We start from the raw sequence: 20387 nt of genomic DNA on the forward strand, positions 1-20387 counted from the left end.
TAAAATAAATTCATAATAGAGATTTTACTTTTAAAATCGCTACGTTGGTGCAGCAACATTTGCTAGTCTTAGCTTTAAAGTAATATACAAATAAAGATTGACGACAAGTACCATACAATTTTTATATTTGCTTTTATCACAACTTATATAGAAAAATAATCATAGACAAGTCTTGTAGGCGTGGAACTCTATAGAGTTAAGCGTGGGAGTCTAATTGATGGATGAGCCCATTCCCGCCAATAGATTGTCAAATTTGTCAAAAATAAGGCCAAGTTGTTCTTCTTCATCTGAAGTTGTTTTGTTTGTGTAAATAATTTAATAATTAATAAAATAAAATACTAATCCTCATCATGTCTAGATCAGAAGATAACGAAGAAAATATTATAACGAAAATAGATAACCTATGTTCGAATTTAAATATAGATCCTGCATTTGCAAGAAATTTCAAGAATTCATTTATAGAAACCAATCGCCAATATACGCTAGATGTAAGTAAATGCAATTAAATTTAGTTTTTTTTCAGCTTAATGGTGTATATTTTTATTTAGTTAAATGTTTATTTCCAATGAGACACTTTCATAACACACGCCTGAGGTAAATGTTACCTCTTAGCACAAACATTCTCCTTATAATGGAATAAATCGTGAATAGATTATTAACTAAAACATTTAATATCCTACATGACAGTTTTCATGTGAAACAAACTAATGAACAAAATCATATGTCTGTTGCTCTTATAATAATTTTACATCATTTTATATAGTGAAACTACATTATTAAAAAAGTCTTTCTTAACTTTGAACATATTTAAAGTACTATAAATAGTGTTATACTCAATAGTCATTAAGGAATGCACTTTCATAGAAGCCTTAAATATAAAATAAAATCATAAATACTTATAACATTTTAAATTTCAGGGTGACCTCTTACACTGGATAGGATGTGCATTATATGCAGCTTGTCACACATCTAATTCCAGTGGTCGATCTGATAGTGACTCTGAGGACTACACCATAAATATAAGCCTTACAAACCTACTTAGGCTCTGTAACCTAAAGTATGTATAGCTATATACATATATGATATTATTACATTTACATATTGCAGGTTTATCCCTTATTCATAAAAACATTAACATCTATAAAAATTTATGTAATTTTTATTTGATTTAAACTATATTCTTAATTCAAAAAATAGTTATAAAGCACTATAATTAAAGTTGTTCTATAATTAGGTTTGTAGAATGTTTTAACTTTTATCAATAAGACTTATTCTTTCTATAGATATTACTTACACTGTATCTATATGAGCTGGAAAGATTAAATATATTTTTATATTTGATAAATAATGTACATCAATTTTTTATTGAGATAATGGTAAAAGAAACAAATAAGATAATAATATTTTTGTAGCAGTCAATTATATGTAATAATATTAGATATAAATAATATTAGACAATAGTCTAATATTATTTTTTATCTGTGTTTAAATAACCATTTAAGCGAATTTATGTCTAAATTCGCTTAAATTTTTACCATTTAATAATTTAAGCGAATTTAGACATAATATATTCTGAACTGAAAACCAATGAAAGCTGGAAACCAATAGAAAAATTTGAATTGTCCTGCTTTCCAGGACAATTAAAATTTTTCTATTTTTTTTTTTTTCATTTAAAATCATGTAATATTATTTCATAATGTAAATAAATAATAATAATCTTTAGTGAAATACCATAAAACAGTAATGTATTGTTTGTATTAAAAGTATACAGCAATATGCAAAATCAGCTATGTGAGGTCAATGCCACAAACATATGAAAAATACCTATGAAGAAAAGTATTGTGTAGATATCCCCTGTCATGTGGAGCACAGTAGTTCGTAAAATTTCAAATACATTGAGTGGTATTGAAACTAATAATCATTAATTATATGGGTGTGGTGCATTCCCAATGGGAAAATAATCTGCTATCTGATGTAACCTGTCCATTCCGCCTTGTATATTAAACAGGCAACTGTTTTGTAAGATTGTTCAAAAATATTTTGATATAAAAAAAACTAATTGGCTCAAGATTAATCATAAAATATTTCTATAAATTTGTTATCACTACTTAATATAAAACAAAGTTGCTGTCTCTGTCTGTCTGTCCCTATGTATGCTTAAATCTTTAAAACTACGCAACGGATTTTGAAGCATTTTTTTTTTTGTAATGGATAGAGTTATTCAAGAGGAAGGTTTATATGTATAATACATGCATAATATTGTAGAGAAACACTGATTAATTTAGAAGTTTCTAATGTGATGTCGTAAATAAACACATTTATTTGCGCTTACATTTCAAATGCTGGCTGAACCCCACGAGATAAATCAAAATAATGTACTACAATAATAATAATCTATCTCCTCAGAATAACATAGGCTATTTTTTTTTTTGTAAAGAACCAGTGCGAAATTGGGGTGGTTTTGCTAGTTAGTAATAATTTTAAGATGTCATACATAAATACATTAAAAGAAGTATTTACAGGCTTATTCAGTTTTTTAATAAAATAAAATTGTGGAGTGATGTTGCTTCCATGTCAGAGGATTTCAAAAAGAAGATGAATGACCTAGAGGTCAAGTTTGTTGTAACTGCGATGTTGTCCAAAAAATATAGATCCATATTTCAAGAAATCTTTACAGGGTAAGTTATTCTTACTAATATTATGTGAGACTGTATTTGTTACCTTTTGGCATGTGAAAACCATAATATTTGACATAAGAATTACCACTTTCTATTAAGTGAACTGTTGGTTAAACAAGAATAGCACTAAAGTTTCTTGCCTGTTACTCTTGCTACAACCTAAATTTCCATCCCAACCATCTGGATGAGGTGGTCTTCCACCATCCGTTTTTCAATGCATTCTCTTCTATCCACAACCACACTTTAGAATAGACTATCAGCAGCAGTATTTCTGAACCGATACAACATTATATCCTTCAAGAAAAAGCATATTCCTTTTTAAAAAACTGACAGCAATACAATGTGTTTGGTGTTGCGGGTGATCATGGACGGCGGTAGTCACTTACCATCAGATGAGCCGCATATTTAGTGTTATTAAAAAAAAGCAACCTGATTTATGAGCAAAATAGTAAAATAATAAGTAATTAATATTATGAAATTGGTGCTGCAGTAGTTTTACAGATAACCACATTGTATTGCCATGCCATGGCATAGGTTGCAAGCTCTCTTCACGACATACAAAGATTTTTATTTATGTGTATGTATATAAATGTCTATTGTTTACATAGTATCCATCCATAGTTCACACTGTTTAATTTGGGCTAGATATGAGAAGGAGCTCTGTCCAGAAATCTTAAATAGACTATTTATGACAACTGAGTGACTGTAAAATTTTTTTAAAGATTGTTAATTACATACAGTTATACCAATTCAACATGGTTTATATTTTTATTATATTGCAGGTCAACCAGTACAAGTAATACTTTGTTCACATTTACATGGTATCTTTATATATGTGTTAAAGGAGAGTTTCAGAACTCTGATGACTTAGTCGATATGTACCATTTATTATTGTCTAGTCTTGACTATGTTTATGCCAATGCCTTTATGGCCAGACGGACTGATCTCATCAATCCTAATTTTAAAGGTATTGTATTTTTTTAATCATTATCTATCTTTATTTCATAAAAATTTAAATTATATTAACAATTTCAGTGTAATTTCAATTACCTAAATAAACAGCAGTCCTAAGTGTTTATTTTTAATATTGTAATAGACTGATTTCTTTACCATTCTTGTAATTTTATGATGGAAAAAAATATTCTGTTAAAGGCCTGCCTAGCAATTGGCAAAGTGATGATTTTGAGTTACCAACTAATCCACCATGTCTAATATCAATCCTTCAAGAAATCATGGAGGACCCAACTATGAAATTAGCTAAGGAAGCATTAATCATGAGAGAGTACAGCTGGACACCTGTGATAAAATCATTTTTTGATAGAAAGGTAATGTCATATCTTTGTTTAAACTGACATCAAATATACCTAAAAGAATTTTTAATTCTTTTAATATATCTTTTCATATTTGATATCAATAAAATGTTAATAAATAAATAAATATATTATTGGAAAGTTTAATGGAATTGATTTTTAAATCCTATTTGCTAAATTTAAAACTAAAATTTCAATTTGATATTAAAAGTTTATTATTCTAAAGAAATGGCAGTGTAATTACAACATACAGAAGCATAACACTTTAGTCTTCAGGAATGGCAATACATAAGGAGTAGCATGGGTAACACAGTTATATCTATATGCAATTGTTACTAATTTTCCTTCACACAAGCCATCAGATTAATCGCAATAGAATAGCATGGTTGTATAAAAAAAAAAAAAACTAGAGGAACATATTATTGAAAGAAATGAGGGATGGTATATCAATCTTCCATAATGTCTTGCATAGGGTAGAAAGTATATAAGATTATGGTTCATATTTCTGACTGTAAAATGTACACATTATCCTACATTTTTGAAAAAGAAATACTTTAATACTGAGTATCTGAGCTAGATATGTAGTTAAAATACAATATGAACTTATTGAGTAAATACAATTTTTTCTACATCAAAATTATAATTATTTCAGATTTTGAGAGGAAACAAGGAGCAATTAATGGGCATATTAAACGTCGGTAACTTCGAGGCAAACATAAATTCTCTGAAAAAACACTTTGAGACCCATGTTTTCAGTATTATGGAATTTGACGAAAGAATTTTCTTAAGTAAGTATTTGTAAATCAAGTGACAAAAGGTGTGTGAACTTAGAATTCCCCAAATTAATCGGCTGGTTAAGTCATGTATGCCATTACAATATTACTAGCTTAATTTTATGTAGTAAACAATTATTTTATTATGGTGAAACAAACACTAACAAATTTTACCACCATCACTGAAAAACTAGTAGTACTTATTTTAATTAGCAACATGATGTTGATGAACATTATATTGATCAGAAATCACAGTCATTCGAGTTCAAATCCTTATTATTAATTAATGTAAAAGTATTTTTTATTGTAATATATAAAAATCAACTATACTTTTCAGATGACGATGCTAAGGAACAGTTTGGAATCATGAACAGAGATGAAACTATGACGCCCGAAGTCAATTCTACATTTCAGTCGGTTAGTTCTCTATTAAATAAATATTTTTTTATTATTTTTTACTTAGGCACTTCTGTATCGCTTATAGTTCTATCGCAAAACAAAAAAAAACAGCTGTCAAGTGTGGATGCCTGTGTTTCAGTTTGGGATATGCTAACCAAATTTCTTAATTTGGATAACTATATATAACGGGGATATGTGTAATTTTAACACAGGCCTCATAAAGAATTATGAATGAAAGATACCATATGTAATATGGCGTATTCCTTGATATGCATAATACTATTTAATTCTGAAGATGAGGATTACTACTTATGAAGGGTTACTTTTTTTACGATAAAAATGGAATGGTAATCCCACTCATGCTATTGGTAAACGCTGGCACATACCACGATGATGATATAGATATATATGAAGCCAGGTCAGTTGAATCGACGTGACAAATTCTCCAGGAATTAATTAAATGATGGTTTGCAAGGGGACCGTATGTAGATCGACCTGATTGGATATATTGCAAGCATTGGGGCTGTTAAACCCAGTTATTGATAATTTCCATATTTTTTAAAAGCTACTAGCTTGTTTGACATCCTAGATGTATAAGAAAAAATTGTGCACAGAATGGACGAGCATGCCCAGACACACCACTATCAGGGCAGCGCTACTTGCCGCAACAGGAACTGTTCTTGTCACCAGTCTCCGAAGCAGCCAACAGCTGCGCCCACCTCACTTCCTACCTACAGGGCTCCAAACCACAGCCTTCTTCTACTCTTTTAAGACTCTGCTCGTAAGCTATATTTTTTTTTATATTATTTTATTCAGGAAACAAACAGTATGATTATCATAAAGTATTCCGTAATAAGTAGTTAATAACCTATAGTTTCCTCTAATTATTATACATTCGATGACAACTACAAACCACTTTTACTTCTATTTAAAAAATCAACTTCATGTACGGCGCTTAACATATCTGCGGCGCCTTCGAATGGATGACTGCAGGCTATGGATATTGATAGAGCAGCTCTAGCAGGCCATATATAATAAATTTTAACCAGTACTAGTAAACATTGATGACTATAATAATCAAGATTAATGACAATTGTTAAAAAAAAAATAGATGTTTCTGCGTCCACATTTTTGTCTTGCGAAATTGTTAATAAAATCCTTATAGTTTCAAGATAACAAGTACTAAGTTTGATTCAATATTAAGTCTTGTTAACGAATTTAATCTTTAGTCTGTCATGGTTAAGTGAACACAATTTTTCACTCTCTTTAGACAGAAAAATCTCCACTCACTATTGCAATTGCTGACTGCTGTCGATACGCACATTCTTAAGACAATTTTTTTTTTCGAGTTTATCCATTACGAACAAAAAATAAAAATCTTTCCTCTTTATATTTATTTAGATGTAGTTTTTTAATATATTGTTAAAACATTGCAGTGAATGTGGAGTAAGTGAAGAATCTATTATTACAAACGTAATACAACCATGTAATGCATGGATAACGCAGTTCTCGAACCGACTCAGAGAGCTAGATTGCAGTAATGAAATCATCGTGTACCGGTGTAACAGGGTCACGTGCTTGTATTTTAAAATTCTCGAACACATAATCACTGAAGAACACAAAAAGAAACCTCAACTTTCATTACAAGTATGTTTTTTTTTTTTTATTTATATTTAGTTTAATATTCCTCTATTCCACCCAACAAATACTATAATAATAAATAATTTGTTAATCTGAATAACTGCGATATATTATTGTCAATATAGATTTTACATAAAAATACAAGTGAGTTGAGAATTACATTCTTTTTAAAAATTTTTAGAGTGCTTTACATTACATCTTTGTATAATACTAATAAATAACTACAGTCAAATAAATACAATACTTATGTGAACTGTAATCATATATTTGCAGATACTGCTGAGTCAAGATACTTACCAGCTGGCATTATATGCTTGTTGTACTGAAGTCATACTCCATGTATATGGAGTCCATTCACTAAGGTTTCCTGAAGTTCTCAACATTTACAAACTCAGTGCATTCCACTTTTACAAGATCATTGAGTTGGTGGTGCAGGCTGTATCTGATAAACTCAGTAGGGATACTATTAAACATCTAAATACGGTAAATATAAATTGAATTAACCACTTACAATTCAATATTTTTTGTCTGGTAAGATACTCTGTTCTTAATTATTATATATTCTTTATAGGTTACGGATATTATTCACTATTTATAAATTTATGTCTGTGTATTCAATTAATAAAATGTGTTCTTTTTTATATTACGCTTTTAACCGCCCCAGTGGGATTTATCTGAAAGAGAAGCCATTTTTTTTTCTGTTTAACTGCTCACTACACTGACACAATAATGAGATAAGGACTGAAAATTTACAAAAAAATACTCATCAAATCAGAAATACTAAAAAACCCAACTACAATATTGTGCTAGGCCCACAGCAAAAGTAATACGTAATTAGAATTTCATGATCTGTCATTTTTTATTCTTTGAAATTTATTCTAACTATCAATATTATTATACTACATTGCTCTTATGAATATAAGAAAATGTTCACAGTAATTATCCTTTAATGAAATATCTAGAAGTATAATTTGCTATTAAAATTCTTGTTAAAATTGCCTCTATCATAGTTCTATTTGCTGATATAAAATCTCTTTTAATAGGTCGAAGAATTAGTACTAGAATCCAAGGTATGGAAATCTGACAGTCCTCTGTGGGAGCAACTGCAGCGAGCTTCAGTACCGTCCTCTGCAGAGGTCTCTTTATCAGAATCGCCCAATCGCCGGAATAGTTAGTATTTGCTTATATTGTATTATAGAGTGAAATGTACTGACGCCTTTGTTCCATGAAAGTCGTGTTTTATACGAGTAATCTAAGCTATTTTTATTTTATTGTTTATCACATAAAATATGTTTTTATTGTTTTTAGATTTACTTCAATCACCTGCATCTAATGTCATCGATCGCTTTCTTGTGCCATCGGCTGAACATGCCAAAAAGCAATTGTTCAGAGACAACATAAAACCTGGACAATCTTTACTAGGTATTAATAATCTTATTACTTGTATGTAAGAACGTATGAGATATAAGCATATATATACTATATACCTGCTTTTATAATTTAAATTATTTATATTTCCATGTCTGTCTTTTTGATTTTAGTGTCAACAAATAACATAAATGTTAAAGAAGAACCGAACACGTCGCAAGCGGGACAAAGTACAAGTAACGGTGATTTGTCTATAACATCAACAACTCCTAAAAAACCTAATAACTCATTGATACTCTTCTTTAGAAAGGTAAAACATAGTAAATCCTTACTAATATATATGTGATAGTAAGTTTGTTTGTTACCTCTTAGCACTTTAACGCCTCAACCAAAAATCATGAAAGATAGTAATATAAAAAATAGAAGTAATTTTGATTGAAATAAACTTATATATTAGCACTTTTAGGGAATAGTCATTTTTTATTATTTAAACTCACAATTCGTAATGCAATTTTAATGATAGAATATTTGTTATAAAGAAGGACATAAACTGTTTTTTATCTGGGGCAATTTCTCATGCAAATAAAGTTGTAGATAAAAACTAGTCGTTGTCCGCTAAGTTGCAACAGCGGACTTCGTGTTTTTTTTTTCTTTTGTTTTTTTTTTTATACAACTTAGAATGGCTAACAAGCTGGCGGCCCACTTGATGGAAAGTGGTAACCGTCGCCTATAGACATGAGCAATATCATGGACAAGTATACTGTTTCGCCTATGATATTGGTGCCCCATGCGTTGCCAATTCTGAGGATTCAGGTTTTATTCCTCTGTACCCTGTAAATTCACGCCACAATTCGTGTACAATGAAGGTAGCTTAAAATAAAATGTAACTTTATATGATTAGGCTTACACAAAATAGAAACTAGCGGAACATCTATAGATTCATTTTCCACTAGTCTCCTGAATTAACATACGGGCATGTATATATTAGAAGGAAACTACATATCTTAACCTTAGATTCGTATAACAGTTCTACAGTTTGGCGGTGTTACGTATAAACGACTTGTGTAAACGACTGGAATTAAGTGACGAAGAGCTGAAACGAAAAATATGGACATGCCTCGAGTACTCTATTATGCACCAAACTCAAGTGCTAAAGGACAGACATCTTGATCAACTTCTATTATGTGCTGTCTATGTCATTTGTAAGGTTAGTGTCATGTATTTAAAAAAAAAAATCTATTATACAGTCAAGATTCTGCCTCTTTCAGTGTATATAATTTCGTTGCTCTTGTTCTTTTCTCTTTTGTCAAGTAAGAGAATGCTTTTTAAAATATACTTAATAATCTCTACTAAGTGTATAATTTTATGTGACTTTTCAAAGAAAGAGGTTCTCAGTTCATCTATATGTTTTGTAGTTATATTTATTCATTTATTTATTTGTCATTCTTTACTTATTACATATACTTTTGTTTTTAGGTATCTAACACACAAAGCAATCGAGTTGAAAGGACATTTGCAGACATCATGCGTTATTATCGCCAAAGGCCTCTAGCAAATAATCACGTTTATAGATATGTATTGATCAGAAGAGCAACAGAAACTGGTAAGTATGGCTTTTTTATTTTACTAGCTTCGTAGAGCAAAACATTTGTTGTAAAAATTAGATATAGAACTACTTATAAGCTTTTTAAATCATACTTTGTTTTTTATCCGCAGAACCAGAGAAAAGGGCAGATTTAATTACGTTTTATAATGCCGTATATGTGCCATGTATGCAGAACTTTGTTCTAAGATTCGCCGACGGAAAACTAAGAAATGTAAGCTTTTTTCTTTTTTAAGTTATTCAAGATTAATTTACTGATACTTGCAATCATTTAAACACTACAAAAAATTTACTAAAAACGATAACATTGCAGTTTCATATATGAGTAATTTTAAAAATGTTTTTATTTGAATATTCTAAGTATTGTGATATGTGCTTGAAATGAACATTTTGAGACTTGCTTTGTCCGGCAGTGGACTATTGCAGTCTACTGATAATGATTGAATCAACAGTGATCATACTTATAGGAAGCGGGAATGCTTTCGCCACTGCCGGCCACACGTGGCGACGCTGCCAGTTCGCCGCTGGGGCTGCGAGTGTCGGAGCGGCACCAGCTGTACGTGCGGCCACTCACCTCGACACACCTGCCGTCTTGCCAACTCACGTACCGCTTCAGCCGAAGTCCCGCCAAGGTAAGAAAGAATTTCTCTGCATAGCTGTATGCGTACAATGCTGTCGCCACTGAGACTTCGCATTTTGGAGTGATACACCCATAGAAAAATAAAAATTACTAATACGATAGATAATGTATGCAGACAGCTCGGAATCGCTCCTGGCAATATATAAAGACATATCAGCACTAGTTAATGGGATGATGAACATGATTGTAGCCACTACAGGTGTTTTAAACTATTATAAAAATTGTAAAATATTTTGCACACTTTAAACGGCTGTACAGATTATATATAGTACATGGGTAGGTAAATTTGCAATTAAAATTAAACTCCTATTCCCGCATTCAGCCTCTCATTTAGGCTGTTGTAAATGGGTAAATTTATATCCTATTATATATTATTACACTGATGCATTCATCAAATCCATAGGAAATAACTAGTTACAATTAATAGAGAATATTTTTTTATGGATGATAATGAATTGGTAACCCCGCTTGCGCTAACGGTACACACTAACGGGGTACCAGTGAAAGATGATAGATGAGAATGAAAAGGCAGATCAGTTAGCCCATCGTGATGAATACACCTGAAATTCTGTACGATGATTTCCAGGGGAATCATGAGGAGACCGACCTAACGGGGTATGTTGCTAACAATGGGACTGGTAGTCCGCACTAACAACGAATGATTGCAGAAAATATAATAATGATGATAAATTACGAATATTCTGTATACTGTTCAGGATTTGCACGCGATAAACAGCATGGTTTCGAGTGAAGTAGGCGGTATTGGTGGTATGAAACGCCCCACTGACACTATCGGGGCTGATGTACTTAAACGTGCACGCTACTCCAACCCCAGCGTCACGCGCAAACTGCAGGGACTCATGAGCGACCGCCAGGCTGTTTGAAGGTATTTATTTATTCCAACCCTTTAAAGGCCGCCTACATAAAAAAAAATAGAACACCCCATAGTAGCAGCATTTAGGTAGAGATATAGGTACCGTGTGATCCCAGTATGAGATAGGCCACCCCTTACCGTCCCGTGGGTGTTCTATAAGACAACTAATGGAACTTAATAGTCCAGAAGGTGGGCAACAGCGTCCCTCTTAAAACATCACTAAAGCCTAACTGCAGTTGTCAATCCGCCTGTTGAGCGTGGCAACTACTGATAATACCATGCTTCTGGGGGAGGCCTATGTACAGCAGTGGACAGTAGACGGCTGATATGATAATAATATGAGATTTACCAGAGGGAGACTTTGTACAAAAGTCGATTGCTTGGGTACCTCTGTCCCATTCGTGTTTCTACTGTGAAGCAGTTGTGTTTACATGGCTGTGTTTCGGTTTGAAGGGTGGGATATGGCGTGAATTTACAGGGTACAGAGGAATAACACCTGAGTCCTCAGGAATGGCAACGCATGGGGATATCATGGCCGAAACAGTATACTCTATTATTTCCATGGTACTGCTCATGTCTATAGGCGACTGTTACCACTTTCCATCAGGTGGGCCGTCAGCTTGTTTGCCATTCTAAGTTGTATAAAAAAAAAATTTACTAATAATAGTTTCCCGAAATAATTTCATTATCTGTAACTATTAAGACAAAGGGTTTTAAAAAATGCTCACCATTGTAATCCAGCATGGGTAGTGAGAATTGTCGACTGGTTGCTGTTATGGTGAACGTAACACCTAACATCCTCACATTTTTCCGTAACATATTACACTCCTATGTGACAAGAAATAAGCCTACCATACACTTGGTTTAATTTATATGTATATATTTTATTATTTGATTTTCAGGTTCCAATTGGAGTCGCTCAGTTATTATTTTTTTTTTATTACTATTCCATTTTACTAAAAAAATATTGCTTTTAGCTCTCTAGCCGCCTTCTTTTTTATTATTTAAATTATTTGACAATACAAAAAATGAAATCAATTGTAATTAATTTGACAAGACGGTAAAATTAATGTTATGTGTAAAATGCTATATTTTATACATAAATCAAAATATATTTAAATAATTATTTAAAACCATAGATTATAGTATATATATATGGTGACAAAGTAGAATTATAAGATCATTGAAAGTGAACATTGATCAAGAATTAAATATTTGTACTTTAAATTGATTATTTGACTATTAAAATATTTACTTCCTAATAGCACACCTTAATTTAAAATCAATGTTTTAGTTATTATTGTTTATTAAGAATCCAGCTTCTCTAGACAAGTAACAAACTAATTATCTATATATATGTTATCGCTACGTGCATATACGTCTTGTTTTAACAACACTGCATTACTGAAAATGTATCCAAATAGATTAAATTCGTTTGGCACTTGTCCAGGGAGGCAAAAAAAGGTTCTTTCTTGTAACTGAAAATGCTATATACAACATTGATCTCAATTATCTCAAACAAAGATACGCCATATTATTATTTTAAATAATTATGCTCATTGTTTTGTAATTTTGTTGTAAGTGTGTTAGTAGGACTGAGTTTAATTAAACACATTAAATATTTCGCTTTTATTTTCTCTTTATTAGTTGCGAGGGTACGAGCGGAGGCTGATAAGTTCGCGGCCTCAGGTGCTTTATGAATGAAAAGTATAATTTTATATTTTCCAATATAATTCCCCTCATAGGAAATACACTTTTCATATCGTGAGTACAAAGATCCAAATCCTTTGAAAAAATATTCTTTGGGTTTCTCCTCGAAATGGTTTTCTACATCCGCCTTCATCTTGCTGTCGTCATAAAATCTTCGTCCTTGTAACTCCTTTTTTAAACTTGAAAGAGGAAAAAATCACTGCGAGCCAGGTGTAGACTATAGGGTGGGTAGTTAATTTCTATGAATCCCGTATCATTTAAAGCATCTCTTGCAACCCGAACTGTGTAAACGGGCGCATTGTCTTGCAAAAACAGCACTCCGTGCGCTAACTTGCCACGTCTCTTCTGTACAACTGCGTCATGTGCCTGACCCAGTAATTTATCGTAGTACTGTTCGTTCATTGTAGTTAGAGAATACAGAGATATAATAGACTGTTTTTTTTATCCCGGGATTTCGGGATTACTGAAAGATAATATCAGGATCCCGGGATCAATTTAGGAATGCAGTAGCAATAAAAAGTCAGTAATTTTAATGAACTAAGTATGAAAAAAAAGTATTATTTATACTTACAAAGAGTCATGCAATTTTATTATTAGTAGTGAGATAGTCATCGCTAAGTACCTTAAGTCGCAAACTTATCAGCCGCCCTTCTCAATATAAAAAAAATATATATTTTTACATTGTATTACTTTTTATTGTGCTTCCTTAAGCCCCGAGTATATCACAGTGCGAGGGCTAAATAACTATTGTTTTATTTTAAATTTGTTTAATTTGGCTGTATGTATCGTTTCCGGTACGAATTATTGTTGTGTATTGACAATCATTAAAAAATAATGTCTGCGCATCATAGTTAGCGTTAATAACTCCTACCGAAAATTATGTACTCTCTGGATACAGATAAATGTCGAATTTATCAGTATTGAGACCAGGAAGATGGTATTGAAAATTATATTTACAATTGTCTTAAAAGTCAACCGTTATAATGCAGTGCGCCGCATTTCTATTAACTGCCAGAAAAACCTATATAAGAAAAACGAACCTTTTTTTCTTACTGTGATAAGTTGATACACGATACTTTTAAATCTTCTGAAACATTCAAATAGTATCTTTAAATTCAGTTTGCTCAAGTCACCAATTATAAGGGTTCTATTGAGCATATACCATCTTCATGGATACTGTTTATTGGTGTTTATGTAAATTATGATTTCATGTAATGAATAAATAGGTTTTAAATAATTTATCTGTAAATATAAGACAACTAGGCTTCTTATTTGTATATTATTGAAGCAACATTAATCTTGTGTTGCCTACAATCGTAAGTGGACCAAGAGTTTTTATTTAATTGAAAATTATGTATAAAAAATTGTTTTAGTTAACACTTGAATAGTTGCGTATTCGAACTTCGATTATAAGAAATACATATTTTATTTTCTTTCATTAATTTTATCAATATTACTTTAATATACCGAAATAACTAAACAATCAATTTATTTTTTCTTTAAGTTTTATCATGTATTCTTTGTGTAAACTTATGTAATTTTTCTATGAACAAGACGTTTCAACAATTTTAAATCTATTAAGTAATAATCTATATTTAATTAAAAGCTTTTACAAAAAAAGACTTGTTTATAGAAAAAATATTATATTGTCTTGTATGAAAGTAGGTATATAATTATAAAATAAATACCACTTTAAAATTTATTTCATTTTATTATTATTAACTTGCGTAATAAAAATATTCTAGTAGACTGAATAGACCAGAGTTACGTCAAGTTTAACAAGATTGACTTATCTACGTCCATTCTTCATAATACGCATTCACCAGTGCTGCTTAAAGGTTTTGTTCTCCATCAACAAATCCCTCATTTGCTCGACTTTCTATTTTCTTTGTACATTCTATACCAGCAGTCATAATTTTTTTTTTTATATCATATGACTGATCTCTATAACTAGTCATGTGTTTTTATATACTTTACATTTTGTTTAAAAACATGAAATATTTCAATATATTTCATATATAGTTTTTATTATCATAAAAAATTTAGTATATCAATGCAGTTCACACACTAAAAAAGTAATTTTACAATTCTTATAAACTGAGCACTTATAACTAACAAACAAAACGGTAAGACCTATATTTTAATTAGTAAACCTGCCATATTTTTTATAGTACATTAAAATTTGTATATAAACGTAATAAAACTACATAATGGAATCGGTGGAGATAGGGGAAGATCGCGCGGAAGAAGACGGAGCGGTGGAGGCGCGCGAATGCGAGTAGGGTCAGGTGGCGCGGCCCTTGCCTTCTTTAATCGCAATCACGTAGCGCTGCGCTACACGTTCCGGCGGGGAATACCCGTCCGCGTACGAGGAATCCTGGCAAACGAAAAAGTACTTTCTATAGAACACCTACTAAGTAAAACTCAAATTGAGATTCCAAATTCGAATTCTTATAAAAAAGTTTTACACAAAAATTCTAAAAATTATTAGAAAAGTTATAGGTTTTGTACGAAATAGCGCAGAAGTCCTATAGTCATCAATGCACTTATAATAACAATATTGAAAAATAGACTTTTAAATATACCTCGAATAAAACTTCATAGGGATCGGCAGCACTAGCAGGAAGCCGATTGACAACCGCTCTGTAGAAACACGTCGTCTGCGGATAGAGTGCCATCACGACGGCGCCCTTAGGAAACAGCGCGTGTTCATCGGTGCGAGGGTCCGCGCGCATTAACGGTAGCGGGACAACCCGCCGCTTACTCAACACATGTCGATTCTTCTGTTCTTCATCTATATCATCCACCTCGTACTTGCCTTGTGCTGGCAGCCAACTTACAACCTAACCGACATCGAATATATTATTAACTAACTTAGCAAACATTCCATTTTTTCTTACCTAGATAAACTGTTTTATCTCTTATGTTAATAAGACACATTTACCAAATTTCATTAAAATCGATTGAGTGGTTTCGAACATTAGCTTACACGGGATTTGTAATGTTAAAATTTACATAGAAATTAATAACTTTTTAATTTTTGAGAAAGAGGAATTAGGTACGTCTGATATAGGCCGCTATAAAGTAAATTTTACTGGATTTTATAACCTTATTTTATCCTATTTCCCTTAAATCTAAACTGGAGTAAGTAATAAGAGATCCATCCATTAGCGTATTTAAAATTATTTTCTAGGGGGCCAGACTGGTCCCTTAAAAGACGTCTTATTGCACACTTGTCTTTACGAATAGCTGAAATCTCCGCTCAGATACTGGGCCGGTCATCACACAATTCTGGGGTGTAAGAATAACCTAAATAAAAGTATTAAATAACAAATTAAATTTTGTGTTCATGTTGGTCACTTTGAACACAGACTTATTTAAAAAAAAATTATGAGGACCGACCTCGGCTAGTATCCAGTTCTCCTCCTTGTCAGAGACGCGCACGAGCGCGGCGACGGCATCGCCGGGACGAGCGATATGTCCGGGGTCAGCAGGCGCAGCACCGCACAGCGGTGGCGCACGCTCGCCCGCTGCGCCCACGTGCAGCGGCAGCGTCTGCGCCGCGCTTAGCAGCATCTTCATCAACGCACCGCAACCGATTGTCTCTTTGTTGCCCGCGTGGCGAGCCTGCCGTCACACACCGCATTTCATCACACCTATTTCTCGTATATAAAAGACGGAAATTAACACAATCATTTAGGTAAAACCACTAGCCGCGATCACAAGTTAACTAGTGTAAAGATATTAAGTGTGGGCTGTGGAACCTAGTCGAAACGTCAAGATAATTATCATTTTGTACCTAAACGGTCACAATGGTCAAGATTAATAAATGTGGAAGAAGCGAAAGAGGTTTGTTTGAATCGAAGCATTTTGCGTTCCATTGTTTCTGCCTACTCTAATGGAGACAGGCGTGATAGATATGTATGCATGTATGGTCACATTGTCTCTTATAAACTATAAATCAAACAAGATGAAAATATAAAAGTATAATTTTAGCTTTTATACCTTTATACATTAGTAATCTTAAAAAAATTACCTGTATCCTTCTCTCATTCTTTATAGCACGAATATCATAAATGCGCGACAAGGCGGCCCGTAATAACCTCTCTTCTTGCTCAGCAGCCGTTAGTCCTGATTTGTAGAGATTTTTTAACTGCATTTGCTAGCAACAACAATATTTGCATAGTTGAGATATCTCATATGTATATAATTATTGAATCAATATTAAATATTTATCTAAACTAATATTATAAAGAGATAAGATTTGTTTTCTTTTTTTATATGTTTGCAAAAACTACGTAACCAACTTTAAAAATTCTTTCTTCAAAATACTACTTACATTTCAAAACCAATAAGTAATTAATAAATATAAATTATGTAATTTTTATTTTTAGAAACTATGCTAATAAATACCTGCTGTGATGAACTTGAGGAATCATCAGTATTTGATGGCGACTCGATGGCCTTTTCTGCTCTTAATATGGATTCAATGCATTGCTCATTACGACCTCTCTCTGCTTCTATGTCATATATTAATTTATGTAGAGATCTTAAACGTTCCTGTCAAAAACCACAAATAGAAACAAATTAATTACGCAAAAACAGAATTCATACAAATAAAATCGAACAGTGAAATATTTAATGAGTTTCAGTCAAATGGTTTACTTGTAAGTTTATCACATCTTTACAAATATAAATGTAAAGTTGTTAATAAAAGTTGTTTGTTACTTTGTGATGCCTTAATGACCCAATAAATTGTCAAATAATTTCTCATATAGACAAGGATATCTACTATTCAGTTACCCATAACAGGTGTAAAGAGATTTGAACAAGCAGTTAAAAATTTTTACAGCTAATAAATATTCCATCTATAAAGTATTTGTAATGCACTCGGTAACGATAGCTGAGCAATGCCTGTTTGATTCTTATCAGATCAAACTGTAAAAAGGTTAAATTTTTCAATCTATTTAAAATTCCCAAATTATTATTTATTACTATTTTAATAATTCACTTGTCTATTTTTTCCACCATTGTCAAAATCATGTCTTAAAGACACACACATATCTATGACTATACAGGGAACTATATGTAAGAAGAAAGTAAGAAAGACTCTGTTTTCCGCACTTAGCCTCCCATTTGGGCCGTTGTGCGTAACTATATGATCTCACATGATAATTCTTAAATTTTACAAGATATCGTTCTAGGTGATTCTGATGTGTTAATTCTCTAAACCTGTCTCTTTCCCTAATAAATTTAAATTGATGTATTCCTGAAATTACTATTGTATGCACTTATATAAACTAAAATTATAATAATTTTAACTGTATTAAAAAATTTGTTCATATTGGTCTTTACAATATAGATTTCACTGTGACATCAAATTGAAATTTTAATGTTAGAAATAGGCATAGAAAAATGGTGTCTCAAAATCGACCCCATTGTGTAAAGCTATCTACTAATGAAACTTTTTCCTGTTATTGATAAATGTGATAATGTTTACATGATAATCAATATAACGACCTCAACATTATATGAGTATTATCCGCTAGCTTTCAAATGTGGCTTTGTCAGTGTCATTGGCATATATCTAATGAGTAACCTTCCTTCTCCATTGTATATAGTATGCGTATAACAAATTTCATAATAATTGATGAAGTTGTTAAGGTGCTATAAGGTAACAAACTAACTTTTATATTTATATTATAAAGACGTATAAACAATTACCATATTTCATAAAACATAAATAATATCCAAAAAAAACTCTTAGTTTCTGAGTTTATTTGACTACGTACTTGCACTTGTTGGGCAGCAACGTCAGCGGTGAGCGGCATTGCGTTGTAAGGTATCCGAGAGTCTCCAACTCAAATATAGGACGTGAACCCAAGTTACACAAACGAATATCTGTTTAAAATAAAATAGACAAGATAATTTTTGTCAATAAATATAATTAACTGATAATGGACAATGGCTTTTACATACAAACACTGATATCTTAAACCATGTAGCAATAGAAAACATAAGTATTAGTCTTCTAAAGTATCCTTAATATAAATAATTAAATCTTCGACTTGGGAATTCTAAATTTCGACCTGGGCAAGTATTAAAATAAAAAAACGGAGATAATTGAAATTTAATAAAATTAAAAATTTTTGTTTATTTAATATTTATATAAGTGACTATAAGAGAGTAGTATAAACTAAGTAAAACGACTTGATCAGGAATATCTTACCAATCTACACAAAATCCTGTATTTCTCGTTATGTTGGTCAGCTTGATGTTCAAAATAGAAACAAATAGGTTATAATTATACTATAGTTTGTTAGTAAAAACGTGTTATAAAAGAATCATGTGATAAGAGAAATATATAAATGTTATGTCAAATTGCATGTCCCGATGAACAATTTTTAGCAAAAATAAAACAAAAGATAATATTCTTAAATACATTTATTATTTTACACAATATTATCTTGAGATCTAAATTTCGTAATATTATTAATAGTAAAAAAAAGTTTTCAATATTTCCTGTAATATTTGGCCAATTACGAGAATAGACCTCGTAATAGAGTCAATATTAATTATATATAGTCCTAATTCCCACATAAAAATAAAAAGAAATATGAAAAACAAAGCTAAAACCGTTTCACAAATAGTTTAAATGGCAGCCATTTCCATTACATTTGACAGTATTTTGTTAGTTAATTGGCACTATTGTCATTTCATCATTTAACTTAATGTTGGCATGATGTTTTCTGACCAAATATATATATATAGCTAGTATGAAAGTTATGCAAGACTGATGATTATATCTACCACGAAATATTTTGTTTGACATGATATAAAGGTTGCCAGATGTAATTTTTTATTTTTTTCTTAAACGTTAGGTATTTTGTCTCCAAATCAATACGATTTTCTGAACATTTATCTAATCTCTCTAAACTCGCATTGTTTTTCACTTCATTTTACTATTAGAAAAATTTCATTACAAAACTTTAATTTTTCCAAAATATCGCAATCAAAACTTTTTTATCCAAAATCTCGAAAAAATATCCAATCTGATAACGCTGCATAAATTATATACTTCTACTAGGTACTTCAGTATCCGAATCATAATATGATGTCCCCACTTGGATTCAAATAAAGCTTCGTAAATACATATCTAAGAGTAACATATGCATCATGTTTAAGAGGCAAAACCCCGCTCCATGTAAATTAATCTTTTTTTTTACAACACAGAGGGAGGGTGACTACCGTAATTTGTGTAAATAATAGTGTACTCGGGGGGAAGGGATTGTTAATAATGCGGACTACAAGTCCCATTGCTAGCAATATACTCTTTTCAGGTCAACCTCCACGTGGTTCTCTCTAGAAACCATCGTGCTAATTTCCAATTG

The 20387-nt window shown here is 31.5% G+C and overlaps 2 protein-coding genes across 3 annotated transcripts; one reads left to right on the forward strand and one right to left on the reverse strand.

Annotated features, from left to right (window-relative positions):
- Positions 1–205: 205 nt before the first annotated feature.
- Positions 206–14694, forward strand: LOC113521682 (retinoblastoma-like protein 2). The gene is made up of 19 exons (XM_026907301.3): positions 206–488; positions 918–1057; positions 2523–2678; positions 3461–3645; positions 3831–4003; positions 4641–4776; positions 5099–5178; positions 5775–5941; positions 6597–6807; positions 7075–7284; positions 7845–7971; positions 8110–8223; positions 8343–8479; positions 9197–9376; positions 9646–9772; positions 9886–9986; positions 10240–10404; positions 11129–11298; positions 12189–14694. Exons 1-18 carry the CDS (start codon positions 351–353, stop codon positions 11294–11296), a joined length of 2715 nt encoding a protein of 904 aa, XP_026763102.1. The 5' UTR covers positions 206–350; the 3' UTR covers positions 11297–11298; positions 12189–14694.
- LOC113521715 (SAGA-associated factor 29) lies at positions 14688–19244 on the reverse strand. 2 transcript variants are annotated; one of them, XM_026907350.3, is made up of 7 exons: positions 19226–19244; positions 18789–18897; positions 17410–17556; positions 17033–17158; positions 16399–16623; positions 15582–15839; positions 14688–15373 (listed from the first exon to the last, which is right to left on the reverse strand). In XM_026907350.3, the coding sequence occupies exons 2-7, from the start codon at positions 18825–18827 to the stop codon at positions 15281–15283; spliced, it is 888 nt and encodes a 295-aa protein (XP_026763151.1). In that variant the 5' UTR covers positions 18828–18897; positions 19226–19244; the 3' UTR covers positions 14688–15280. The 2 variants fall into 2 exon arrangements, with proteins under 2 accessions (XP_026763151.1, XP_026763150.1); XM_026907349.3 differs by lacking the exon at positions 19226–19244 and adding an exon at positions 18976–19184.
- Positions 19245–20387: the final 1143 nt, after the last annotated feature.

This window comes from Galleria mellonella, unplaced genomic scaffold, assembly GCF_026898425.1.
Source record: "Galleria mellonella isolate WM207_F2 unplaced genomic scaffold, CSIRO_AGI_GalMel_v1 utg63, whole genome shotgun sequence".
In the NCBI taxonomy this organism is placed as follows: Eukaryota; Metazoa; Arthropoda; class Insecta; order Lepidoptera; family Pyralidae; genus Galleria; species Galleria mellonella.